The 27,432-nt window shown below is 39.9% G+C and overlaps 3 protein-coding genes and 2 long non-coding RNA genes across 14 annotated transcripts; 1 reads left to right on the plus strand and 4 right to left on the minus strand.

Annotated features, from left to right (window-relative positions):
- Window positions 1-596: 596 nt before the first annotated feature.
- Window positions 597-24,995, plus strand: LOC113031735 (uncharacterized). Of its 5 annotated transcripts, none has more exons than XR_003273774.1 (5): window positions 597-1,301; window positions 3,677-4,018; window positions 6,395-6,736; window positions 24,311-24,413; window positions 24,573-24,995. It is a non-coding gene; the product is annotated as an uncharacterized LOC113031735 (long non-coding RNA). The 5 variants fall into 5 exon arrangements; XR_003273773.1 differs by having other exon boundaries at window positions 6,395-6,497; window positions 6,657-6,736; window positions 24,311-24,995; XR_003273772.1 differs by having other exon boundaries at window positions 3,677-3,779; window positions 3,939-4,018; window positions 24,311-24,995.
- On the minus strand, window positions 6,672-9,095 carry LOC113031726 (ribonuclease P protein subunit p38-like). Of its 3 annotated transcripts, XM_026184079.1 has the most exons (4): window positions 8,841-9,095; window positions 8,173-8,260; window positions 7,224-8,095; window positions 6,672-6,982 (listed from the first exon to the last, which is right to left on the minus strand). In XM_026184079.1, exon 3 carries the CDS (start codon window positions 8,080-8,082, stop codon window positions 7,273-7,275), a length of 810 nt encoding a protein of 269 aa, XP_026039864.1. In that variant the 5' UTR covers window positions 8,083-8,095; window positions 8,173-8,260; window positions 8,841-9,095; the 3' UTR covers window positions 6,672-6,982; window positions 7,224-7,272. The 3 variants fall into 3 exon arrangements, with proteins under 3 accessions (XP_026039864.1, XP_026039862.1, XP_026039863.1); XM_026184077.1 differs by having other exon boundaries at window positions 6,672-8,095; XM_026184078.1 differs by lacking the exon at window positions 8,173-8,260 and having other exon boundaries at window positions 6,672-8,095.
- Window positions 12,148-16,236, minus strand: LOC113031732 (uncharacterized). The gene is made up of 5 exons (XM_026184090.1): window positions 16,100-16,236; window positions 15,014-16,009; window positions 13,388-13,543; window positions 12,886-12,981; window positions 12,148-12,788 (listed from the first exon to the last, which is right to left on the minus strand). Exons 2-5 carry the CDS (start codon window positions 15,152-15,154, stop codon window positions 12,468-12,470), a joined length of 714 nt encoding a protein of 237 aa, XP_026039875.1. The 5' UTR covers window positions 15,155-16,009; window positions 16,100-16,236; the 3' UTR covers window positions 12,148-12,467.
- On the minus strand, window positions 18,608-20,078 carry LOC113031736 (uncharacterized). The gene is made up of 3 exons (XR_003273775.1): window positions 19,991-20,078; window positions 18,879-18,997; window positions 18,608-18,796 (listed from the first exon to the last, which is right to left on the minus strand). It is a non-coding gene; the product is annotated as an uncharacterized LOC113031736 (long non-coding RNA).
- On the minus strand, window positions 24,588-27,085 carry LOC113031725 (ribonuclease P protein subunit p38-like). Of its 4 annotated transcripts, none has more exons than XM_026184073.1 (3): window positions 26,749-27,085; window positions 26,082-26,169; window positions 24,588-26,004 (listed from the first exon to the last, which is right to left on the minus strand). In XM_026184073.1, exon 3 carries the CDS (start codon window positions 25,989-25,991, stop codon window positions 25,182-25,184), a length of 810 nt encoding a protein of 269 aa, XP_026039858.1. In that variant the 5' UTR covers window positions 25,992-26,004; window positions 26,082-26,169; window positions 26,749-27,085; the 3' UTR covers window positions 24,588-25,181. The 4 variants fall into 4 exon arrangements, with proteins under 4 accessions (XP_026039858.1, XP_026039860.1, XP_026039857.1 ...); XM_026184075.1 differs by lacking the exon at window positions 26,082-26,169 and having other exon boundaries at window positions 24,588-24,891; window positions 25,133-26,004; window positions 26,749-27,084; XM_026184072.1 differs by lacking the exon at window positions 26,082-26,169 and having other exon boundaries at window positions 26,749-27,084.
- Window positions 27,086-27,432: the final 347 nt, after the last annotated feature.

Raw genomic sequence — 27,432 nt, forward strand, 5'->3', positions numbered from 1 at the left:
CGTGGTGCCAAATGCCTACTTAAAGTAGGTTTAGGTCTTGCCACAGCGGCCCTTATTGTTCCTGCAGCTTTCTGGGTCTTCTCAAAGATGTCCACCTGACGTGAATGACCCAGCTGCTCCCTGTGGCATTGTGTTTATAACTGATGCGCACCTGCGGACCACTTATGTGCACCCCTGTTTATAATCTTGTGAAAGACGCACGACAGACCTGACCATATACTGGTGTTTTTCATCATCTACTTTTATTACTACAGGTTTACCACTACAGATGGCTGCAGCTTTGCAGCTCACAGCCACACACAGTAACAACAACAACACAGCAGGACCTAGTTCAGCCTTTAAACCAGCAAGGCATGATTGCAGATTGGCGCTCAGGTGCGTCCACCTCCCCTGCTTTCCAACCACGGTCCACCAACTACACCAACCTCCGATAACTATGCAGTGCTCTCCTTTAAGTTTTATTTTGCCCCTCACCCCCCAACCAGTCGCGGCAGATGACTGCCCCTTCTTGAACCTGGTTCTGCCTCAGGTTTCTTCCTGTGAAAGGGAGTTTTTCCTGGCCACCGTTGCCCAGTGCTTGTTCATAGGGGATCATTTGATTGTTGGGGTTTATTCTTTAAAATGTCATTTTATTTAAATTATTTCAGGTGAGGGGTTCACTTGATAGGGAGCACAAAAAGCTGCAAATAAAAACAAATTTAAAAAAAGGTGTATTTAGCTGCAAATCAAAAATAAAAAAAAACAAATATTAAATTTCCCTACTGCTTCGTTTATTTACTTAAAAGAACAGCTTTAAATTTTGTGTGATAGTGTCATGGCCCTTGGTCAAGTGATCCAGGGTTTATCTTTTGGACTGTGTGAATCTGGTTTAATTTGTGTCCTTTGATTTAATAGTATTCATGGTTCTGTTTCTCATCTCCCATGTGTCCATGTTGCTTTTGTATGTCGTGTCTCTTTAGCCGCCGCAGCAGTGGGCGGGCACATCCACATCATCCACGTCGCCGCCAACATACGTTGTATGTTTAGACCATTTATATCATTTGACATCCACAGGACATAGAGGTTCGAAAGACACTGAGTCATGCAATACCTTTAATGAGAATACTGTCAGTGAACACTGATGAGCTTCTGCTTCTTTAATGAGCCATAATTCTCATTAAAGAAGCAGGTTGGCTCATAAAGTGCTCTGTAGTTATCTAATGCAACTGCCATTTGTTTCAGGACATAACCACAATCTGTAATCAACACAGGGTTTATTGAACTGTCGGCTGTGCAGACAACATGGCACGCATGAAAAATGGGTAAGGACATTTTGTGAACACTCATAGTTGATGTCTTAATTATGGGAATAGCTACTATGTAATTGATGCTTCCTATTCTATCAGATAAGGTGCACCTTGTGTGGAAGTTAAGTTGGCTCATTTTTGCCTATGAGGTCTAAAACTTCTGCTTACATTTCAACATGAATGTACTACTACTTTCTACTTAGTACCCGAGTAATCCAGCAGAACAGCTCCAAGATGGTGGTGGTGTAAAGGCAGCCCTCTCTATGATATAGAGGAAATATATTTCATTTGAGGGTCAAATATTACAAGCTCCATTTAAAACAAACAGCACTATCAAAATACCAGGAAAAACGTAATTGCCTTTAAAAAAAACAATGTGTGCAGACCAGCTTTAATTGTGGACAAATTGAAATTCAAACTTCAGTCAGGTATAAATATACCCAAACGGTATATTTATTTTTTTTCTTTCCACCAAAGTAAATATGATTCAATAGATTTTTGTAATTCCACGAAAAATCACCTTGCCCGGTGGGCCGATGGCCAGTCCAGCTATGGTCATTACGAGGGAAATTTCTTTTGCAGTTTGTCTGAAAAGATGGACTTGCGCTTCGGGATCCTTTAAACATCATCAGGCGCGTTGCTACGCGCTGTCTGTCCTGTCTGTGAGCTCACAAAGCAGCAGTACGGGGATGAATGACGTCACACACATGGATCCTCTGTCGGAATATAGTAAAACCGAGGACGGTTGGTTAGTTGGCTTAGTCCTCCTTTGATCGAATCAAAGGATCAAAGGATCGAAGAGAGCTGACGTCATGGCTGACGTCACGGTCGCTGCCAGAAAAATCTATAAATAGACCCCAGTTTCTTTAACTCGGCATTTCAAGAAACACCTTGTTGTTTTCGCAAGCCAGGAATCCTTGGGAAAGAGAACAGTTTAACACTGAAATTATTCAGTTAGCGGTTTTGTTTTGTTTTTTGCGAAACTTTTATAGAAATGTCACAGGAACCGTCCAGCAATTCAGTGTCTCACAGAGAAACGAGAGAGGAAGGACCGTCCAACTCAGGGGAGAGAGGAATAGTCCAGGGCATGGAGCCCAAAAAGAAAATTCGCATAAGCGAGATAGAGGGGGTGCCCGTAAAGATAACACTGCAGATTGGAGCACTTGAGCAAAATGTGCATGAACTTGAGGAAACGCAAGAGTTTCTCCTTGAACAGAACAACACCATTGTTGTTCAGCTGTCCAAGGCTGAAAGCGAGAGAAATGAACTAAAGAAACGGAATGCAGATCTCGAGAAAGCTTTGAAAACTATTAAGGGTCAAGTGGAAGAATTACAGTTTTCAAAAACCAAAAATGCTGCTGAACCTGAGGGACTTGAGACTCCTGTTGCTCAACCACCTCAGGATGAGGTTCAGGGTACTGGTATGTGGCATCGTGGTGCCAAATGCCTACTTAAAGTAGGTTTAGGTCTTGCCACAGCGGCCCTTATTGTTCCTGCAGCTTTCTGGGTCTTCTCAAAGATGTCCACCTGACGTGAATGACCCAGCTGCTCCCTGTGGCATTGTGTTTATAACTGATGCGCACCTGCGGACCACTTATGTGCACCCCTGTTTATAATCTTGTGAAAGACGCACGACAGACCTGACCATATACTGGTGTTTTTCATCATCTACTTTTATTACTACAGGTTTACCACTACAGATGGCTGCAGCTTTGCAGCTCACAGCCACACACAGTAACAACAACAACACAGCAGGACCTAGTTCAGCCTTTAAACCAGCAAGGCATGATTGCAGATTGGCGCTCAGGTGCGTCCACCTCCCCTGCTTTCCAACCACGGTCCACCAACTACACCAACCTCCGATAACTATGCAGTGCTCTCCTTTAAGTTTTATTTTGCCCCTCACCCCCCAACCAGTCGCGGCAGATGACTGCCCCTTCTTGAACCTGGTTCTGCCTCAGGTTTCTTCCTGTGAAAGGGAGTTTTTCCTGGCCACCGTTGCCCAGTGCTTGTTCATAGGGGATCATTTGATTGTTGGGGTTTATTCTTTAAAATGTCATTTTATTTAAATTATTTCAGGTGAGGGGTTCACTTGATAGGGAGCACAAAAAGCTGCAAATAAAAACAAATTAAAAAAAGGTGTATTTAGCTGCAAATCAAAAATTAAAAAAAACAAATATTAAATTTCCCTACTGCTTCGTTTATTTACTTAAAAGAACAGCTTTAAATTTTGTGTGATAGTGTCATGGCCCTTGGTCAAGTGATCCAGGGTTTATCTTTTGGACTGTGTGAATCTGGTTTAATTTGTGTCCTTTGATTTAATAGTATTCATGGTTCTGTTTCTCATCTCCCATGTGTCCATGTTGCTTTTGTATGTCGTGTCTCTTTAGCCGCCGCAGCAGTGGGCGGGCACATCCACATCATCCACGTCGCCGCCAACATACGTTGTATGTTTAGACCATTTATATCATTTGACATCCACAGGACATAGAGGTTCGAAAGACACTGAGTCATGCAATACCTTTAATGAGAATACTGTCAGTGAACACTGATGAGCTTCTGCTTCTTTAATGAGCCATAATTCTCATTAAAGAAGCAGGTTGGCTCATAAAGTGCTCTGTAGTTATCTAATGCAACTGCCATTTGTTTCAGGACATAACCACAATCTGTAATCAACACAGGGTTTATTGAACTGTCGGCTGTGCAGACAACATGGCACGCATGAAAAATGGGTAAGGACATTTTGTGAACACTCATAGTTGATGTCTTAATTATGGGAATAGCTACTATGTAATTGATGCTTCCTATTCTATCAGATAAGGTGCACCTTGTGTGGAAGTTAAGTTGGCTCATTTTTGCCTATGAGGTCTAAAACTTCTGCTTACATTTCAACATGAATGTACTACTACTTTCTACTTAGTACCCGAGTAATCCAGCAGAACAGCTCCAAGATGGTGGTGGTGTAAAGGCAGCCCTCTCTATGATATAGAGGAAATATATTTCATTTGAGGGTCAAATATTACAAGCTCCATTTAAAACAAACAGCACTATCAAAATACCAGGAAAAACGTAATTGCCTTTAAAAAAAACAATGTGTGCAGACCAGCTTTAATTGTGGACAAATTGAAATTCAAACTTCAGTCAGGTATAAATATACCCAAACGGTATATTTATTTTTTTTCTTTCCACCAAAGTAAATATGATTCAATAGATTTTTGTAATTCCACGAAAAATCACCTTGCCCGGTGGGCCGATGGCCAGTCCAGCTATGGTCATTACGAGGGAAATTTCTTTTGCAGTTTGTCTGAAAAGATGGACTTGCGCTTCGGGATCCTTTAAACATCATCAGGCGCGTTGCTACGCGCTGTCTGTCCTGTCTGTGAGCTCACAAAGCAGCAGTACGGGGATGAATGACGTCACACACATGGATCCTCTGTCGGAATATAGTAAAACCGAGGACGGTTGGTTAGTTGGCTTAGTCCTCCTTTGATCGAATCAAAGGATCAAAGGATCGAAGAGAGCTGACGTCATGGCTGACGTCACGGTCGCTGCCAGAAAAATCTATAAATAGACCCCAGTTTCTTTAACTCGGCATTTCAAGAAACACCTTGTTGTTTTCGCAAGCCAGGAATCCTTGGGAAAGAGAACAGTTTAACACTGAAATTATTCAGTTAGCGGTTTTGTTTTGTTTTTTGCGAAACTTTTATAGAAATGTCACAGGAACCGTCCAGCAATTCAGTGTCTCACAGAGAAACGAGAGAGGAAGGACCGTCCAACTCAGGGGAGAGAGGAATAGTCCAGGGCATGGAGCCCAAAAAGAAAATTCGCATAAGCGAGATAGAGGGGGTGCCCGTAAAGATAACACTGCAGATTGGAGCACTTGAGCAAAATGTGCATGAACTTGAGGAAACGCAAGAGTTTCTCCTTGAACAGAACAACACCATTGTTGTTCAGCTGTCCAAGGCTGAAAGCGAGAGAAATGAACTAAAGAAACGGAATGCAGATCTCGAGAAAGCTTTGAAAACTATTAAGGGTCAAGTGGAAGAATTACAGTTTTCAAAAACCAAAAATGCTGCTGAACCTGAGGGACTTGAGACTCCTGTTGCTCAACCACCTCAGGATGAGGTTCAGGGTACTGGTATGTGGCATCGTGGTGCCAAATGCCTACTTAAAGTAGGTTTAGGTCTTGCCACAGCGGCCCTTATTGTTCCTGCAGCTTTCTGGGTCTTCTCAAAGATGTCCACCTGACGTGAATGACCCAGCTGCTCCCTGTGGCATTGTGTTTATAACTGATGCGCACCTGCGGACCACTTATGTGCACCCCTGTTTATAATCTTGTGAAAGACGCACGACAGACCTGACCATATACTGGTGTTTTTCATCATCTACTTTTATTACTACAGGTTTACCACTACAGATGGCTGCAGCTTTGCAGCTCACAGCCACACACAGTAACAACAACAACACAGCAGGACCTAGTTCAGCCTTTAAACCAGCAAGGCATGATTGCAGATTGGCGCTCAGGTGCGTCCACCTCCCCTGCTTTCCAACCACGGTCCACCAACTACACCAACCTCCGATAACTATGCAGTGCTCTCCTTTAAGTTTTATTTTGCCCCTCACCCCCCAACCAGTCGCGGCAGATGACTGCCCCTTCTTGAACCTGGTTCTGCCTCAGGTTTCTTCCTGTGAAAGGGAGTTTTTCCTGGCCACCGTTGCCCAGTGCTTGTTCATAGGGGATCATTTGATTGTTGGGGTTTATTCTTTAAAATGTCATTTTATTTAAATTATTTCAGGTGAGGGGTTCACTTGATAGGGAGCACAAAAAGCTGCAAATAAAAACAAATTAAAAAAAAGGTGTATTTAGCTGCAAATCAAAAATAAAAAAAAACAAATATTAAATTTCCCTACTGCTTCGTTTATTTACTTAAAAGAACAGCTTTAAATTTTGTGTGATAGTGTCATGGCCCTTGGTCAAGTGATCCAGGGTTTATCTTTTGGACTGTGTGAATCTGGTTTAATTTGTGTCCTTTGATTTAATAGTATTCATGGTTCTGTTTCTCATCTCCCATGTGTCCATGTTGCTTTTGTATGTCGTGTCTCTTTAGCCGCCGCAGCAGTGGGCGGGCACATCCACATCATCCACGTCGCCGCCAACATACGTTGTATGTTTAGACCATTTATATCATTTGACATCCACAGGACATAGAGGTTCGAAAGACACTGAGTCATGCAATACCTTTAATGAGAATACTGTCAGTGAACACTGATGAGCTTCTGCTTCTTTAATGAGCCATAATTCTCATTAAAGAAGCAGGTTGGCTCATAAAGTGCTCTGTAGTTATCTAATGCAACTGCCATTTGTTTCAGGACATAACCACAATCTGTAATCAACACAGGGTTTATTGAACTGTCGGCTGTGCAGACAACATGGCACGCATGAAAAATGGGTAAGGACATTTTGTGAACACTCATAGTTGATGTCTTAATTATGGGAATAGCTACTATGTAATTGATGCTTCCTATTCTATCAGATAAGGTGCACCTTGTGTGGAAGTTAAGTTGGCTCATTTTTGCCTATGAGGTCTAAAACTTCTGCTTACATTTCAACATGAATGTACTACTACTTTCTACTTAGTACCCGAGTAATCCAGCAGAACAGCTCCAAGATGGTGGTGGTGTAAAGGCAGCCCTCTCTATGATATAGAGGAAATATATTTCATTTGAGGGTCAAATATTACAAGCTCCATTTAAAACAAACAGCACTATCAAAATACCAGGAAAAACTTAATTGCCTTTATAAAAAACAATGTGTGCAGACCAGCTTTAATTGTGGACAAATTGAAATTCAAACTTCAGTCAGACCATATTCAATTGTATAAATATGCATGAAACCAAATGCAATGCTACTAATCTGCTGAAACAATGAATGCAAACCTGAAGGTCTGAGGGTTCCCCAGATAAAAAATAAAGTTTCTCTTTCACTTTACAGCTTTTTCTTCGGCTTCCCTCTCTTTTTCTTTGCAGGGTTAGCAACGATTCTCTTCACCTGGAGCGGCTGCAGAGTGCAGGAGGGAGACTCTGACACCTCCTCAGATTCACTTTCCAGTTTCCTTTTTTGTCCCCTTCTTTCACCACCTTCCTCCTCCTCCATGGCAACAGGTTCTTCAGGCTTAGCACCTTGCAGCCATGCCATGTCCAATGTAGGCACTCTGGGCTTAATGGCATCGACAGTGTCGGTAAACACCCCATCATCACTGGAGGAGCACCGTCTGAACCCGAGGGCGAGCACGCTTTTCAGCCCCAGCGGCTCCGACACACTCTGGCTCAGGCGAGGCACCTGGCAGGCCGGCACTCCTCTGGTGGTGCTCAGAGCGATCAGGTGATTAGTCGTGTGTTTCGGTTTGACAGACTTGCACACGAGCAGCAGTCTGAGTTCGTTTCTCTCCAGAGCCTTGGTCACCTCGTTGATGCCGATGGCCAGCTGCTGTCTGGCTGCCACATCTGTCCAGCCGTTTTTGGAGGAATCGCTCACCTGGGGAACAGGTTGTGGTGCGACATCAGGTTTTTTGCCTTTCTTTTTCCTCCATGGGCGAAACACTTTCACTTCTTTTTTCTCCAGACCCATTGAGATCAACTTATCCTTCAGAGTTTTCAGGATGAAGTGCATGTCCTCTTGGGGGAGCGGGCTCCATTTTGAGGCAAAGGGTGAGGTGAAGGAGGTCTTGGCTGGAGTCTGCTTTTTGATTTCCTTTTTAGTCGGCTTTCCGGGAGCTGCCATGACTGTTTGGAGCATAAAACAACCGATACTGTAACAAAAGAGAGAAAAACTGCTATAGAGTCTGGCAACCAATCACTGGATACTTTATTAAGTACACCCGTTCACCTGACTGGTAATGAAGGCAATCAGATGAGTTCCCTGTACTTAACCTCCACAATCACCAGATCTCAATCAGAGAGAGCACCTTTATGATCTGGTGGAACAGGAGAGTCACATCATGTATGTGCAGCCACAAATGTAATGCTGTCATGTCAACATGGGTCACATGTTGATCCCCCAAGAATCTTTCATGAAGAAATAAAGCAGTTCTTAAGGCAAATGGGGGTCCAACCCAGCACAAGGAAGATGTATGAACTGGCCAGTAAATGTAAATAATTATTGATGTTAAATTAAAGCACAGAAATGCCAAAGATGAGTTAACCAGCTTACTCACATATAAAAAACGCATACCGAAATCTTTTTTATTTTCTTGTTTGTTTAAAAGGTAAAAAAGTAAAAGCAGTAAAGAGTAAACACGACTAAGAGGAATAAAGTAAATTTTAAGATGAGTGAATAAAATAGAAAAAACAAGAGCACATTTGTTAATTTTTTTTTATCCATAAGTCAGACTAAACAAACAAACAACGCCATTATACACTAATACGGTTAGTAACGTTTTTATTTCGCATTTCTTTAACGCACATGGAAATGTCGTTAAATTTCGGATCTTCTTCGGCTCTAATAAAAAACTTTTCGCTTCTGCGAGTGTTAAAAACAAACACAGCCGCCGTTACCTGTAGTTAAAGCAGGTAACGCATTTCTCCTCGTCTTCTTTACAGCTTCAGCACAGCTGCATGAGAGACACACAGGGCGCTGCCATTTTGTTTCAATTTAAATAACTTTATTTAAAAAGCCCCACAGCGCCGAACAGTGGCGAAAGGGCGACACGACAGTCAAATCATCAAAGAGTCAGCGAAGGCAGTGAAGGTGGAGTTTGAGGCGGCGAACACTGTTATCTGACACTGTAGTGTCTGATGTAGGGAAAAGTGCATGAAGTCTCCTTCATGAATCCGCTGGAGTAAAAGTGCACGAGCACAGGAAATAGAAAGTAGGCTTTTCTAAACCAATTAATCAATTGGTTTAAATGCACTCAAAAGTGATTTTTTACACCAAGCAATAATATGAATAAAATGAAACATATAAAATAAAAAGGTTTATTTATTCAAATACTTCATTAAAAGGTTAAAAAGGTATTTAGGTCTTTGCGCATATTAAAAATGGTTCCTGTGGTCTATAATTATCAGATCCTTTGATCGAATCAAAGGATCGAAGAGAGCTGACGTCACGGCTGACGTCACGGTCGCTGCCAGAAAAATCCTTAAATAGACCCGTTTCTTTAACTCAGCATTTCAAGAAACACCTAGTTGTTTTCGTAAGCCAGGAATCCTTGGGAAAGAGAACAGTTTAACATTGAAATTATTCAGTTATTGGCTCAATATATAAGACAAAATAAAGAAGTAGAAGGTATTAATATCCATGAAAAGGAGCATAAATTAGAATAGAATAGAATTCAACTTTATTGTCATTGCACATGCACAGGTACAGGGCAACGAAATGCAGTTTGCATCCATCCAGAAGTGCTTTAGTGATATAGATATATTACAATATATATTAGCAATAATATAGATATGTGAGTATATTACAGAAATGGGTCTATTATGGTATGTTATAATGTACACGGTATGAAGTATGTTGTGAATATTCTATAACTATAAGTATGTACAGGCTGTAGTGAGTACAAGCTATGTACAGGATATGAACAGGATATAAATATGAAAAACTATACAGAATATGAAATAAATAACTTTACAGAATCTGGGATATACAGCTATACAGAAATGGGAACTATGCAAGTTGTAAACAGTTGTAGGATTAAAGATTATCGAATGTACAGAATGATTATTTACACAGAGCTATACAGTAGTGCAGTTAAGAAATTAGCCTGCTATGCAGATGATATTTTAATATTTTTGGGTCAACCATCAAATTCTTTACCTAAATTAATGCAATCATTTGAATACTTTAGTCGACTATCTGGATAGAGGGTTAATATGAGTAAAACACAATTGCTTAAGTACAATTATATTCCATCAGAAGAAATTAAAAATAAGTATCAATTAGCATGGCAAACAGAGTACTTTAAATATCTAGGAGTCATAATACCTAAGGATCTTACAGAACTATTAGAACGAAATTATTTACCAATACAGAAAAAAATTAAGAAAGATATAGCGAGATGGAATTTAATTCCATATTTAAGTTTATATTCGAGAATAGACTCAATTAAAATTAATATTCTTCTTAAATTATTATATTTATTTCAAACACTACCAATAGAAATTAACCAGAAACAGTTTAATGAATGGGACAAAATTTTGTCAAGATACATACGGCAAGGAAAAAGGCCCCGAATTAGATTTAAAACCCTACAACTTAACAAAGGAAAAGGGGGGTGGGGCTTACCTTCTCTTAGGGAATATTATTGGGCAGCACAATTAAGGCCTATGATATGCTGATGTAATCCTTCATACGATGCTCAATGGAAAGCCATTGAGGAGGTTCTGACTTCCATCCCCATACAAGCTATTATAGCAGACAGAAGCTTGCAAAATTTAATAAAAACTATTGAAAATCCATGGATCAAGTTGACTTTTAAAATTTGGGAAACAGTAATAAAAGAATATAAACTAGAAGAGGATATAGCAGTTCTTAAGTGGTGTGCATATGACACACATTTTGCTCCAAATAAATTGGACACCAGATTCAAAGATTGGACATATAAAGGATTAACAGCTTTATGTATGGTAATGGAGGAAGGGAGACTAATTAGTTTTGATAAAATGAAAGATAAATATTCATTAGAAACACAGGATTTTTATAGATATCTACAGATGAGGCATTTTGTCAATAAAACGATAAAAGCTAAGGCTGAATTGAGTAAACAGCTGCTAGACGTATTTAAAAGGGCATATAGTTCAAATAAAAATAGAGGTATTTTAGGTGACCTCTATAAAGGATTAACAAATATGAAATTACACTCAACCTTGTATATCAAAACAAAATGGGAAATTGAGGGAGGAATAGAGATAAAAGGAGGATGAGTGGACAACAATATGGGCATATCAATGGAAACGTAGCAGCTCACAGAGCTGGAGGGAATTTGGGTGGAAATGCCTGATAAGATATTTTATTACACCTCACCAAAAATCTCACTATGAAGGTAACCCTCCCACTTGCTGGAGAAATTGTGGAAATACAAATGCTAATCACTATCACATTTTCTGGGACTGTCATGTTATTAAAACTTAGTGGAAGGGAATACATGCAGCAATACAAGAGACATTTGGAAGATATTTACCTTTGGAAAGTAAAAGTCTATTATTTGGACTTATTCCAGAAGGATGGACAAAGAACGATAAATACTTGTTTAATATTTTACTGGCAGCAGGAAAAAAGCCATCACAGAAAAAAAAAAGAAAAAAGATTTTGACTTTGTTAACTACTAGAAGACTAGAGGAAATATTAGTTACATTAATGGAAACAAAAACACTCCCTATATTTATTTATCTTTCCTTTTTCCTTATGTATTTTTTATTTATGTTGTTTTGCTTCTTTTTCTTTGCTTCTTCTTTCGTTCTTATTGTATGGATATTTTAGTTGTTTAAATATAGAAAAAAAGAAAAAATATATGTACTGAAAGATAGCTGAAGTTGATGGTATTGTATAGTGATTCTAAAATGTCAATTAAAAAAAAGAAAGAAATTATTCAGTTAGCGGTTTTGTTTTGTGCGAAACTTTTATAGAAATGTCACAGGAACCGTCCAGCAATTCAGTGTCTCACAGAGAAACGAGAGAGGAAGGACCGTCCAACTCAGGGGAGAGAGGAATAGTCCAGGGCATGGAGCCCAAAAAGAAAATTCGCATAAGCGAGATAGAGGGGGTGCCCGTAAAGATAACACTGCAGATTGGAGCACTTGAGCAAAATGTGCATGAACTTGAGGAAACGCAAGAGTTTCTCCTTGAACAGAACAACACCATTGTTGTTCAGCTGTCCAAGGCTGAAAGCGAGAGAAATGAACTAAAGAAACGGAATGCAGATCTCGAGAAAGCTTTGAAAACTATTCAGTGTCAAGTGGAAGAATTACAGTTTTCAAAAACCAAAAATGCTGCTGAACCTGAGGGACTTGAGACTCCTGTTGCTCAACCACCTCAGGACGAGGTGAACCTTACCATTTTCTTAAAGCCAGAAATCAACTTTTTTCGGAGCAACTTACCACGAAACCCAAAAACTGTAAATCAAAGCAAATTGCTGATTCTGTTTTCCACAAGTTGCATTTGAGTTGAACATGTTGTCAAATAGGTTAGACTTTGGTTAAGAGCTTTGTTTTGAAGCTTCTTATCCTCTGGGAACAGGTAGATGTCAACTCCATAAAAATGTGTTGCACAGCTTTAAATGTGTACTTGAGTTCTTTGGGAAAATCCATGTTGAGCCCATAAAGTAGGCCAAACAGGTAGGCAAAGGCAGTGGGAAGGTCTGGCAGATCATCAAGAATAATGTCCTCTTCCAAAACAATGGCAGTGTTGACCACTGTGGACTGCGAGTTGGGTCCCACGTAGTCCTCCAGAACAGTGAGGATGCCCACCGTAACACCTCGGGTTGCCCTCTCAACTGGATCTGTATCCTATGCAAAAAAAACAAAAACAAAACAAAAAAAAAACCCCAGTACATATAAGTCTCTGAAAACCAAATCCGAAGATTGAGTAGATCTGCATGCTCACCAGACATGTTAAGAAGAGTTTGGTCTCGTCGTCGCGAACAAATATCGGTAACCCTTCCAAACTGATGGTTCGTCGATGCTCGACTATGTTTGAGACCTAAAACAAGGAAATCAAATAAGACTCAGTCTCATTTATAAACCTACCATTTTGTTTTTAAAACACATTAAGTTTTGTTGCTAAAAATACAGTCTTAAGAAATAAGATGTTGAAATTAGTTATTGCAGATAATTGCTCATGGTTTTGTCAGTTGTTTTTTTAAAGTAATTTTGATGTGCAAGAAATGTAGCACACTTATTACAACATGTATAACAAAAAGTGCCATGACCTGCCATCTGCCAAACACACAGCGCTGCTTGTTAGCTTATAATCCCATTCAGGACACTTTCTGAAAACGATTAAATATTTACCAAATTGATGTAAAAATTGTTAAAATATCTTTCGTTACAGTGGGAACTTCAGGTTCCTCATAAACCAGACACCAATACATTTTTATATATATTACCTGTTCATCAAACTTCCGCAACAGGGAATCCATGTCATTGCAGAAAGCAGCTTTTTTAATTCGATACAGCTTAATCAGCCGAAGTGAGTAAGTGTCGAGGGCAGTCATGAAGGTCCCCATGAGATCCTTGGTAATGCGTGAGAATTCCGCACAAATCTACAAAGCAACAAAAAATTAAAAAAATATTTAAAAAAAAATAAATTAAAAAAAAAAAATAGAAAACTTTTAAAGGTACATTATATAAAAATGACATTGTTTTCAAATTTGGTTAAAACAGCTTAATTTCAAAACATTTAGTTAGTCTCGGTTGATCTATTTGTCAGGTCTTGATTGGATTTTTTTTTTTCCCCTTTTAGTGGTAGTGGTGGTACAAATTATAACTGACGCATTTAAAAAAAAAAAAGAAACAAGAAAAATCTGATCGGCAGATTTTACATTAAGTATATAGAATACCTAATCAAATGCTGATTAGACAAAATAATGGTTTCAACTGTTACAGGATGCATTGCAGAAAAGAAATAAATCAGTAAACTGTATTTTAAATTCATTGCAAAAATTTCATTAACTTTATAGTTTTGTAAGAATGAAGTAAGAATAACATCCTGTGGTCAAATTTGGATATTTTCATAACACGCAAGTGACTTTCTCAATCCTGTTCTGTGAGTTTCATGTCTGTGGCCTGCTAAGGGTCAGCACCAAAAGATTCTAGATGCCCAGTGAAGACAAGCCATTGCGGCGACCGTGGTTCAGGGGGTTGGGAAACTCATCTATAACCAGAAGGATGCTGGTTCTGTCCCCCAGCTCTCTCTGTCCTGGTCATTGCGTCCTTGGGCAAGACCCTTTACCCTACCACCCTTTGGTGTTGGCCAGAGGGGCCAATGGTGCAATATGGCAGCGTCGCTTCTGTCAGTCTACCCCAGGGCAGCTGTGGCTATAACTGTGGTTTCCCTGCACCGATGTGTGAATGTGAGAGTGAATAAGTAGTGGAATTGTAAAGCGCTTTGGGTGCCCAGCAAAGTGCAAAATAAATGCAATCCATTATTATACACGGTAAGTTGACAAGTAAATAGATTTCACTTCAATCGAGTTGTTGGTAATACCAAAATTAGCTTCATATTTTTAGAGCCAACTATTTTTTTTATATTTTACCATTAGCATTGTTAGCTCAACGGTAGCCTTCAACCTTTTCTACAAGATATTGGAGTGATACAAACAGATATTTCTCAAGGGCACAAGAAATGGCGCTCACGTTCATTTACTCACCCAGACAAGTTTCGAGGCATTTGGAGTTGATCAAAAAATTTTTTATATCATATAAAATCAACTTTTTGGAGCTTTTAAACACATTTTAATGTTATTTCCTTATATTAAAAAATCCCCACAGTGGTTTTTGGCTTAATTCAGGCATTTCTTAGTGGTCTCAGTGAATCCTTTCCCCATAACCGTGACTCAGCTCTCTCCTGCAAAACGACTGACTCGTAACATTGGGATTAAAATTTCTTTCTAACAACTCCAAATGCCTTGAAATTTGTCTGGGTGAGTAAATGAACGTTTTCCATTCTAGAAATAAGACCACACTGAAAAAAAATGGAAGTTTTCCTTTAAATATTTAAGAGATTATCTAACCTGTTCTTTCAAGAAGAGAGCTGGCCATCTGAGCTGCATTTCCTTGACCAAGGGCTGCATCTCCACAACTTCTTTCCTCCTGAGAGAGAATGTGATGTCCATCTTTTGGGTGATGAGTGCCATGTTCTTATCCCTCTTCATTTCATCTTCCAAAATGCATCTTTCATTTTCAAGAGACTCATTATTGTAGTTTTCTGGGGCATCAGGGATAAAGTTGACTTCACCTCGCTTTGGTTTCTTTAAGGAAAATCTATTTGTGCCACTGTCATCTTCTTCCCCTCTTTTTTTTTCAATTGTCTGCAACTTCACTACATTCAGCTTGACTTAGCTTGGAACGGTAGTTGGCAAGCTTGAACTTAATGCTTGTTGCCCAACCATCATATCCTGTGCCATTGCCGGGCTCTTTGAGGCAGGGATGTTTTGAAACTAGCTCCTGGGCAACAGACGTTATTTCATTCTTGTCAGGGTAGGCTTTGATTGCAAACATTTCTTGTGCCAGCTTGTCTAGAACTTCCATCTTGATGTCTCTTGTTACACTTAAATTTGCCCCTGCTTTCTCATATACCTCGTTGCCCTTGCAAAGTTTTAACTCTACATCATAGGAAAAGGTTGGGCTAGGAAATGGATTTGGCCACTGAAGTGCTACGCATGTAGGTCTGGGTGGATGAGGATGGGCTGAAAGAAGATGCTGAACTCACACTGGCTGTATCAATAGATGAGATGGTGCTATGATCAGATGGAGTCTGGTGGCGAGGCTGATGCATTTTCCTCCCAAATGAGGTGCAACACTGCCCGTCCAGCAGGTAGCTCATTAATATCCATCAGGTTGCAAAGTGCGTTCCCAAAATCTGGGTCTTCATATTGTATTGCAAAGTCACCTTCAAGTCCAAGCTTTGCTTGTAGTTCATCTTGAAGCTGCTTCACAGATTCTGGAACAGTGGACAGTTGGATTTTTCTGATAAGTTTTGGACTGACGTGGACTCGCAATAACAGGGCCTGTGAAGACAAACCAAAAAAAGGGCACAATTCTAAATAATTAACGAATTCAAAGTAATCAACTGAAAACTATTTAAGAATAATACATACCATCACTTTCAATGCAGGAGGCACGTAACAGGTGTCACCATCAGTTGTCCAGCTACGCAGTATTCAGCTAAAGGGTGGTAATCATTCAAATCTTCTGGGTCAAGTATTTCCAGATCTTTGTAGCTGCTGTCAAGCCGATCTGTAATGTTCCATAAACCAAGAGGAGAGCTTTGTAGCAACAAATGACACTTTCCCAGAGTCAGTTATTTATTGCAGTTATTTTATGAATTTTTCGAGATGTTCCTAAAGGGTTGCATATTTCAAAGTCGTCAATATACAAAGCTAAACTAATGCAAGTATCTTGCAATCCTAAAAGCTTGTTGTTTAAAAATACTGCCCATCTCTAAATGATCTGTAACCTTCACTAATTTCTTTATCAAATGCTAACTTTTCAAAGAAACTTTTCTCTTTCAATAAGTTCTCCAACACCTGGTTTACTGAGACATAAACAAATGTATTTCTAGTTCTCGCTTTGTAGGTGTACTCTTTAGGCTCACATACATGAAAATTATTCTTGAAATAAATATTTCTCTTGTAATCGGTAGATAATGCACCTTTTGGTTCTGTTGAGATAAATAATGGGTTGGTTTTGAAAAGTGCATCATTTAAAATTTTTATTACATCATCATCTGCCTCAATGTTCTGTTCAGCAAGCACCTCTTTGATTCTTTGAAATGAATGAACCTGAGAAAATTTTAAAATGTCACTAATTTCCTCAATAATTTCCTGCAAAGCCCTTTTAGAAACATGTAACAATGTTTGCATGTAGAGCAGGGCAATATGACCAAAATATTTATCGTGATATAGATTTGAAAATTTGCGATAACGATATAATTGACACTAGACAAAATACTTTACAACTCCACAACTTTATTAGTGCAAAAAAACACATCAATGTATTTTCACTTAAACAAGCAGCTGTTTTTTTTTAAATCTGCATTAATATATATATATAAAAATTTAACAGTGCAAATGCAAATTCCTTGCTGACAGTTTAACCAAAAGGCATTTCCAGTGGAAACTGGCCGACATATCCTCAGCTTAACCATGTATAACAGCCACGAAACTTAAAAAGAGGTTATATACACACACACACACAATACGGTAATATTATGTTGAAGCACCGTACGTATCACTCCGCCGGGCTCCTCCCTCGTCATCATAAATAATGCTGTTCCAGGTTCAACATTGCAAGTGACCAATCACCTTCTCCTGACGTCATCCGCGACCTCGAAAAAAAAAGCAAACGCCTTCAAAAAAATCTACTTCACTTGCGAGAGGAGAAACCGCCTCTGTAAGGACAATATGTATAATGCTTACCGTTTATTAAAGTATCCTGAAATGCAAAGAATTCAAGTTCCTGAATGGGCGGACAGAAGCGGTTTCTCTTCTCGCAAGTGAAGTAGATTTTTTAAGGCAGTATTTTTCAAAGACACAAAAGGGGGACATCACAACAATGTCATTGGTCACTTGCAATGTTGACCCTGGAACAACATTTATTATGATGATGTGGGAACAACACACAGACACGAGGATATCAGATCATCCCCTGCGGATGACAGCCGTACTGCTCCGACAATCCATCAAGCGGTGCGGCTTCGTAGCTTAGCAAAGTCGTACTAAAACATTTGACAGATTTTCGAGCGCCGTGTACATAAACTCGTCTCGAGGTCAGTAAACAACCAGAATTCATACATAAGGCACACGGGATTATAAGGGGCTCTGTTGATTTTCAGAAAAATCAAAGGATTGATTTTAAGTGTGCCGTATTTTCCAAACAACATGGTAATAACGACGGCCCGCTAGCATGCTCTACCAAAAATAGTGCTTTGTTGTGTATCTGACGGACGAAAGCTAAACCAGTTCCACACCACTGAAGCTGCAGCATTTTTACAAACCAGTTCTGGTTCATCGTTTCATTCAACGATCCACTTTCACTCTTCTCATTCCCCGTCGGCTTTTTCACCATGTGCGTATGAAAACAAAGGCACTGCGCATGCGCGTTTTACCCATATTCTATCGTGATATTTCATTTTCTTATCGTTGCCCAACATTACACCGGTATTACCGTGAACGGGATGATATGGCCCAGCCCTATTTGCATGCATAGAAAAAGTCTAGCTATTTTATGTTCAAGACATTGGTAATCTACAAACTCATTGTCCTCTTTATCACTTGATGCTACACCTGAACCACTTGGTAATGTCTCTGACTCCTGAGAGGTATTTAAGGATTTATCAGGGGAGCTACTTTCACTAGGACATGCATTTGCATGAGAAATCAGTCTAATACAGTTTTTTATATCTTTTGAGTTTTTTGTGCTTTCTGCTTGTGTGTGACATAAAGGTTGATAAATTGTTGGTAACATAGTCACATTTTTGGAAAGGACAGGATACAGTCTGATGGGTTTTTAAGTGCCTTAAAATATGTGAAATAAATGTATGCTGTGAACAGTTTTCCTTAAATTCACAAAAAACACACACACAAAAAAATGTTGAGATCGCCTGCCTTTTCTTAGCCCTGTTGTGTGATCTGCTGAGGTGAGACTTCAATGCCCTTCGTGTCCTAAACGAACAGACTCAGTCACTGTAAACACAGGGCAAATGAAATCCTCTTCTATGTCGTAGCTGGTGATGTCTTAAGAGTACTTCTTGGCTTGAACAGACAAAAGAGCAGAACTGGCACTGCATACAAAAACTATAATGAGAAGAGAGGAGAGGACAGTGTCAACAATTCAAAAGAAACCTAAATTAATCTCAAATTACCAAAGTTACATTACCTGATTATGTGTTTGGGGGCGGGGGGAGGCACCCCTGTTCTGATTCCTCTCCTTACCAACTCTTCATCAGTCCCTCACAAATCAGGACAAGTAGTGGTCTGGAGTTGGCTTTTAATTCTCTAAATAAATAAAAATAGCAATTAGTTTTAAAATAAAATACCAGCTTCCTGACATTACTTAAGAATTTTTTTCTCCTGTCCTAATTGTTTTGACTAAAGTGAGCTGATTCTGCCTTGTAAAATGCCATGTAAAACAGTGTAAAACAAATAATTTACAAGATATACATTACATCAAATGTTTAATTTATTATTAACAGATTGTATTCTACATGGAATGCACCAACAGTGTACTGGGATGTATTATGTATGCCAAGGATAATTGTGTGTGATTGGTTTTACAACTTAGAATGACAAACATTGAATTGAAAGTATGAGTGGGATAAAACTCCTGAAGCATCTGTTTAAATTATCAGTGCATTTATTAATGATGCTCCATAAATAAACCAAAACAATGTTTTGTGCATAACAAAAAGCTCACAATTGTGCGATCAAAATGTAAACTAAAAGATGCTGAGCATAATAACAAAGACAGATCTCGCAGCTGCTCTGTTTCCAAGTTCTACTGCGTGACTGACAGCCTGGAGTTTGAAATCCTCTTTGTAACCATGTCTCTTACAGGTGCCATTTATGGTCCTTATACACATAATATGGTAATATTACGTTGAAGCAGAGTATCACTCTGCGAGGCTCCTCGGTAGCCGTAATAATCCAACAATCAATCAAGCAGTGCAGCTTCATAGCTTAGCAAAGTCGTACCAAAACATTTTTGACAGATTTTTTTAAGCTGTGTACCACATAAAATTGGTTCGCGGTCAGTAAGCACAACCAGAATACATAAATAAGGCGCACTGTCTATTTTTGAGGAAACGAAAGGATTTTAGGCCGTGTGTCAAGGCGTTAGCCCGGTTAGCTCGTTAGAGCCGCCCAGCTCCACGCACGCGGTGATCCGCGGTAACTAGTTAACGGAGATTTGCCCCATTAATGCAGTTACGGCATTAACTTTACGCTGACAGCACTAAAATAGTAATCTTCAAATGTTTTCTTTTTACCGACCAGATCCTCTTTGATAGCTGCCGTGTTCATCTTGTTGCCTGCAGATGAAGCGATGGGGGAGGGGGAGTTGTGTTCAGTGAAGGAGAGAGCCGAGGTGGAGTAACGTTGCGTAGAGACAAAAGTGGACGAAAGAGAGGCAAACTTGCGGCTCCACAAGTATAATTATAATGTAACATAGACTACATCGATATAAACGATATTGTTACATCTCATATCTCGTATAAAAATATATTTAGAAACTCTACATGTCGCCCAATCCTAATCACTTGTTCATCTGTTTTGTTCCAGCTTCATTACTGAATGCATAGTTCTAATGCATCTGTGTTTTTTAAGTTATTTAAAGCCTGTTTGATATGACTCTTGCAGACTCTAGTAGTTCGTATTTAATATTTACTGCTCTGTAGCTGCTTCTCTGATCTCCCTCCTGTTTGTGTTTGGTGGAGCTCGCTGGCCGTGAGGACTCCACCACCCCGTTCACACAGAAACTAAAGCATACATTTTATTGGCTAACAGCGATTCGAACAAATTAGACGACATGGCAGCGGGCGCCCCCGAATTTTATTTTTAAATAGCAGCGGGGGGGTTGCAGCCGTTGGTCATGAGCGAGACAGCCTATTTTGTTTCGTTAGGTGGTATGGCGGCCACAGACTGCACTTCCTGAAATACACATAGGGGGTGTCGCGGAGGCTTGTCAGATATGAGCTCGCCTCTTTAGTAGCGTCGGATTTTCATTGTTTTGTGACATGGCATGTAGTTTGTGACATGGAATCTTAAATGATATAGTAAACACATACCCATGAGCCACAAGGCTTCTTAGCCTAGAAAGTAATGCTATGCTATGTTTCAGAAAAATACAAAGCACTTCAGTTGTGATATTTCTAAAATACAAATTGAGACTGTTCAAACATATACTGTCTGATATAATAAAAGAAACATTAATTGCCTTCAGAAAGTTGAGATGAACGATCTATCCAGCTCCTGGTATAAAAAGCCTCACGTTCTCATTAAGGCAGACGGCCAGGTGGCTTTCAGTCCTTGCAAAAGCGCAAAGTAGACCCCGTAGTATCCAAAAATATGAGATGCGCATGCGTGCTCAGGTACAGAAAGGCGCCAAATGCTTCAAATCATGTAAAACTTGAATTCATTCATTTTGCCAGCAATAAATTTCATCTGGGACCAACTTTTGCTCTAAAACGTTAAAGGATTAGTTGAAACCCTTAATGTATTTGAGTTTATGGGGCAACTCAACTTTTATTGTTGAATTGTGAAAGAAATGACTGTAAGCTCAACAATTGCAAGTTTGATTTTTTACAGTGCAAAGCAGTTCGGGGATGAATGACGTCACACACATGGATCCTCTGTCGGAATATAGTAAAACCGAGGACGGTTGGTTAGTTGGCTTAGTCCTCCTTTGATCGAATCAAAGGATCGAAGAGAGCTGACGTCATGGCTGACGTCACGGTCGCTGCCAGAAAAATCTATAGTAATAGCCGGTCGCATGACAGCCACGGGAAGCCGACGGGTAAAGAGATCGGTTGTTATCGGATTACGACGTTGAAGAGAAATTGTTCGAGCCATGTTTCCGAAGTAACAAAGAGGCGACTGGATTGCAGCCATTCAAAGATCAAATATAACGTCCCAGAACACTCCAGCTCACAGGTTAGTCTGCTCCAAGCATTTCCACAAAGGTCAGTCTGCTGTTGTAGTTAATACGTCATTTTCATAACATAATTAGTGATATAGGTTACAAGCAAGTCTGGCGCTGAACAGAAATTGTCGCGCTATGCTCCTTTGTTTATTGTGCATAAATAGTGAATTGTCCTGACACAATATTGCGTTTCGCTTCTGTTATTATGGTACACTGACAAAAACACATACTTTTATTCACAGGATAAAACAGGTTTTTTGTATCACTAATTGTCCAGTACGATTACAGCATACAATATTATTGTCACTGCTACATTTCTGTGATGGGTACCAGAAATTATTTCCACTGCTAATTAATTACCGTTGAGCTCAAAGGTCCTATTAATAAACGGTTAACGAATGTGTATTTATGAAGACGATTTGTGAGACTGGTAAACTTATGATACGTACGATGGTCTTTCGTTCTACACGGTGCGTTTCAAGGTCCTGCACCCATCCGGCGGTAAACTGTACCTGGGCTTGTTGCAGTGACCGGAAGTTACTAAACTTCATGAGTGTATGCACTCACTCCAAGAACCGTATGCTTATAAATATGCATATAAATATGAGATAGCTGACTTCATCTAACTAGCAAATGTTTTCCAGGCTACGTTGGTGATGCAGTTTTTTTTTAATGTGTGTGATATTTTTGTCATGCGATTTTAAAGCCGGTCCTACAACCGCATCCAAGAATAACATGCAGCTTATCTCAGAACTGTCGGTGAAAATTATTCTTGGAGCTAGGTTTAATTGAGCTGCATTCTAAAGAGGTGCAATTTCACAATTTGTGTATATTTTCTAAGTTCACTATTTTGTCATGTGTTGAGAAAAACACAGATTTAAAAATTACATGGTCTAATATTTACATTTAGCATAACTGCAACATGCTTTTTTTCGTTTTTTTTAATGACTCGAAAGGACTTGAAATTCAAAATTTCAGACTTGTGACTTGACTCGGACTTTTACACCAGTGACTTGAGACTCGACTCTGACTTGCCTGACATTACTTGAGACTTGACTTGAGACTTGAGGATAAAGACTTGAGACTTACTTGAGACTTGCAAAACAATGACTTGGTCCCACCTCTGATAAATAGACCCCAGTTTCTTTAACTCGGCATTTCAAGAAACACCTTGTTGTTTTCACAAGCCAGGAATCCTTGGGAAAGAGAACAGTTTAACACTGAAATTATTCAGTTAGCGGTTTTGTTTTGTTTTTTGCGAAACTTTTATAGAAATGTCACAGGAACCGTCCAGCAATTCAGTGTCTCACAGAGAAACGAGAGAGGAAGGCCCGTCCAACTCAGGGGAGAGAGGAATAGTCCAGGGCATGGAGCCCAAAAAGAAAATTCGCATAAGCGAGATAGAGGGGGTGCCCTTAAAGATAACACTGCAGATTGGAGCACTTGAGCAAAATGTGCATGAACTTGAGGAAACGCAAGAGTTTCTCCTTGAACAGAACAACACCATTGTTGTTCAGCTGTCCAAGGCTGAAAGCGAGAGAAATGAACTAAAGAAACGGAATGCAGATCTCGAGAAAGCTTTGAAAACTATTAAGGGTCAAGTGGAAGAATTACAGTTTTCAAAAACCAAAAATGCTGCTGAACCTGAGGGACTTGAGACTCCTGTTGCTCAACCACCTCAGGATGAGGTTCAGGGTACTGGTATGTGGCATCGTGGTGCCAAATGCCTACTTAAAGTAGGTTTAGGTCTTGCCACAGCGGCCCTTATTGTTCCTGCAGCTTTCTGGGTCTTCTCAAAGATGTCCACCTGACGTGAATGACCCAGCTGCTCCCTGTGGCATTGTGTTTATAACTGATGCGCACCTGCGGACCACTTATGTGCACCCCTGTTTATAATCTTGTGAAAGACGCACGACAGACCTGACCATATACTGGTGTTTTTCATCATCTACTTTTATTACTACAGGTTTACCACTACAGATGGCTGCAGCTTTGCAGCTCACAGCCACACACAGTAACAACAACAACACAGCAGGACCTAGTTCAGCCTTTAAACCAGCAAGGCATGATTGCAGATTGGCGCTCAGGTGCGTCCACCTCCCCTGCTTTCCAACCACGGTCCACCAACTACACCAACCTCCGATAACTATGCAGTGCTCTCCTTTAAGTTTTATTTTGCCCCTCACCCCCCAACCAGTCGCGGCAGATGACTGCCCCTTCTTGAACCTGGTTCTGCCTCAGGTTTCTTCCTGTGAAAGGGAGTTTTTCCTGGCCACCGTTGCCCAGTGCTTGTTCATAGGGGATCATTTGATTGTTGGGGTTTATTCTTTAAAATGTCATTTTATTTAAATTATTTCAGGTGAGGGGTTCACTTGATAGGGAGCACAAAAAGCTGCAAATATTAAAAAAAACAACAAAAAGGTGTATTTAGCTGCAAATCAAAAATAAAAAAAAACAAATATTAAATTTCCCTACTGCTTTGTTTATTTACTTAAAAGAACAGCTTTAAATTTTGTGTGATAGTGTCATGGCCCTTGGTCAAGTGATCCAGGGTTTATCTTTTGGACTGTGTGAATCTGGTTTAATTTGTGTCCTTTGATTTAATAGTATTCATGGTTCTGTTTCTCATCTCCCATGTGTCCATGTTGCTTTTGTATGTCGTGTCTCTTTAGCCGCCGCAGCAGTGGGCGGGCACATCCACATCATCCACGTCGCCGCCAACATACGTTGTATGTTTAGACCATTTATATCATTTGACATCCACAGGACATAGAGGTTCGAAAGACACTGAGTCATGCAATACCTTTAATGAGAATACTGTCAGTGAACACTGATGAGCTTCTGCTTCTTTAATGAGCCATAATTCTCATTAAAGAAGCAGGTTGGCTCATAAAGTGCTCTGTAGTTATCTAATGCAACTGCCATTTGTTTCAGGACATAACCACAATCTGTAATCAACACAGGGTTTATTGAACTGTCGGCTGTGCAGACAACATGGCACGCATGAAAAATGGGTAAGGACATTTTGTGAACACTCATAGTTGATGTCTTAATTATGGGAATAGCTACTTGATGCTTCCTGTTCTATCAGATAAGGTGCACCTTGTGTGGAAGTTAAGTTGGCTCATTTTTGCCTATGAGGTCTAAAACTTCTGCTTACATTTCAACATGAATGTACTACTACTTTCTACTTAGTACCCGAGTAATCCAGCAGAACAGCTCCAAGATGGTGGTGGTGTAAAGGCAGCCCTCTCTATGATATAGAGGAAATATATTTCATTTGAGGGTCAAATATTACAAGCTCCATTTAAAACAAACAGCACTATCAAAATACCAGGAAAAACGTAATTGCCTTTATAAAAAACAATGTGTGCAGACCAGCTTTAATTGTGGACAAATTGAAATTCAAACTTCAGTCAGACCATATTCAATTGTATAAATATGCATGAAACCAAATGCAATGCTACTAATCTGCTGAAACAATGAATGCAAACCTGAAGGTCTGAGGGTTCCCCAGATAAAAAATAAAGTTTCTCTTTCACTTTACAGCTTTTTCTTCGGCTTCCCTCTCTTTTTCTTTGCAGGGTTAGCAACGATTCTCTTCACCTGGAGCGGCTGCAGAGTGCAGGAGGGAGACTCTGACACCTCCTCAGATTCACTTTCCAGTTTCCTTTTTTGTCCCCTTCTTTCACCACCTTCCTCCTCCTCCATGGCAACAGGTTCTTCAGGCTTAGCACCTTGCAGCCATGCCATGTCCAATGTAGGCACTCTGGGCTTAATGGCATCGACAGTGTCGGTAAACACCCCATCATCACTAGAGGAGCACCGTCTGAACCCGAGGGCGAGCACGCTTTTCAGCCTCAGCGGCTCCGACACACTCTGGCTCAGGCGAGGCACCTGGCAGGCCGGCACTCCTCTGGTGGTGCTCAGAGCGATCAGGTGATTAGTCATGTGTTTCGGTTTGACAGACTTGCACACGAGCAGCAGTCTGAGTTCGTTTCTCTCCAGAGCCTTGGTCACCTCGTTGATGCCGATGGCCAGCTGCCGTCTGGCTGCCACATCTGTCCAGCCGTTTTTGGAGGAATCGCTCAGCTGGGGAACAGGTTGTGGTGCGACATCAGGTTTTTTGCCTTTCTTTTTCCTCCATGGGCGAAACACTTTCACTTCTTTTTTCTCCAGACCCATTGAGATCAACTTATCCTTCAGAGTTTTCAGGATGAAGTGCATGTCCTCTTGGGGGAGCGGGCTCCATTTTGAGGCAAAGGGTGAAGTGAAGGAGGTCTTGGCTGGAGTCTGCTTTTTGATTTCCTTTTTAGTCGGCTTTCCGGGAGCTGCCATGACTGTTTGGAGCATAAAACAACCGACACTGTAACAAAAGAGAGAAAAACTGCTTTAGAGTCTGGCAACCAATCACTGGATACTTTATTAAGTACACCCGTTCACCTGACTGGTAATGAAGGCAATCAGATGAGTTCCCTGTACTTAACCTCCACAATCACCAGATCTCAATCAGAGAGAGCACCTTTATGATCTGGTGGAACAGGAGAGTCACATCGTGTATGTGCAGCCACAAATGTAATGCTGTCATGTCAACATGGGTCACATGTTGATCCCCCAAGAATCTTTCATGAAGAAATAAAGCAGTTCTTAAGGCAAATGGGGGTCCAACCCAGCACAAGGAAGATGTATGAACTGGCCAGTAAATGTAAATAATTATTGATGTTAAATTAAAGCACAGAAATGCCAAAGATGAGTTAAACAGCTTACTCACATATAAAAAACGCATACCGAAATCTTTTTTATTTTCTTGTTTGTTTAAAAGGTAAAAAAGTAAAAGCAGTAAAGAGTAAACACGACTAAGAGGAATAAAGTACATTTTAAGATGAGTGAATAAAATAGAAAAAACAAGAGCACATTTGTTAATTTTTTTTATCCATAAGTCAGACTAAACAAACAAACAACGCCATTATACACTAATACGGTTAGTAACGTTTTTATTTCGCATTTCTTTAACCCACATGGAAATGTCGTTAAATTTCGGATCTTCTTCGGCTCTAATAAAAAACTTTTCGCTTCTGCGAGTGTTAAAAACAAACACAGCCGCCGTTACCTGTAGTTAAAGCAGGTAACGCATTTCTCCTCGTCTTCTTTACAGCTTCAGCACAGCTGCATGAGAGACACACAGGGCGCTGCCATTTTGTTTCAATTTAAATAACTTTATTTAAAAAGCCCCACAGCGCCGAACAGCGGCGAAAGGGCGACACGACAGTCAAATCATCAAAGAGTCAGCGAAGGCAGTGAAGGTGGAGTTTGAGGCGGCGAACACTGTTATCTGACACTGTAGTGTCTGATGTAGGGAAAAGTGCATGAAGTCTCCTTCATGAATCCGCTGGAGTAAAAGTGCACGAGCACAGGAAATAGAAAGTAGGCTTTTCTAAACCAATTAATCAATTGGTTTAAATGCACTCAAAAGTGATTTTTTACACCAAGCAATAATATGAATAAAATGAAACATATAAAATAAAAGGTTTATTTATTCAAATACTTCATCGTTAAGGGAAATGTGTTTCGTATAAACTGAATGTGCACGAACCAAGTAAATTTCATTTGAGCAGACTCCAATAATTGAAACATTTCACATTGTACTTGTGGAACAAAAAAATCAAATCAAATAATAATAATACACATTCACATGTAATGAAATTTTGGGCAGATTTTAAAAAAAAATTTTTTTACATGGAGTTCTGTGTAGGAAGCATATTGTGGTAGAGGTTGTATTAATCCTGCTGAACTG

Source organism: Astatotilapia calliptera, chromosome 11 (assembly GCF_900246225.1).
Source record: "Astatotilapia calliptera chromosome 11, fAstCal1.2, whole genome shotgun sequence".
NCBI classification, from domain to species: domain Eukaryota; kingdom Metazoa; phylum Chordata; class Actinopteri; order Cichliformes; family Cichlidae; genus Astatotilapia; species Astatotilapia calliptera.

Coding starts and splice junctions, on each gene's coding strand:
- LOC113031726 (XM_026184078.1), bottom strand. CDS start 8,082: ATGCTCCAAACAGTCATGGCAGCTCCCGGAAAGCCGACTAAAAAGGAA.
- LOC113031732 (XM_026184090.1), bottom strand. CDS start 15,154: ATGAAGAGGGATAAGAACATGGCACTCATCACCCAAAAGATGGACATC. Junction 12,982..13,387: donor TGCGGAAGTTTGATGAACAG/GTAATATATATA, acceptor TCCTTGTTTTAG/GTCTCAAACATAGTCGAGCA. Junction 12,789..12,885: donor AACTCTTCTTAACATGTCTG/GTGAGCATGCAG, acceptor TTTTTTGCATAG/GATACAGATCCAGTTGAGAG.
- LOC113031725 (XM_026184073.1), bottom strand. CDS start 25,991: ATGCTCCAAACAGTCATGGCAGCTCCCGGAAAGCCGACTAAAAAGGAA.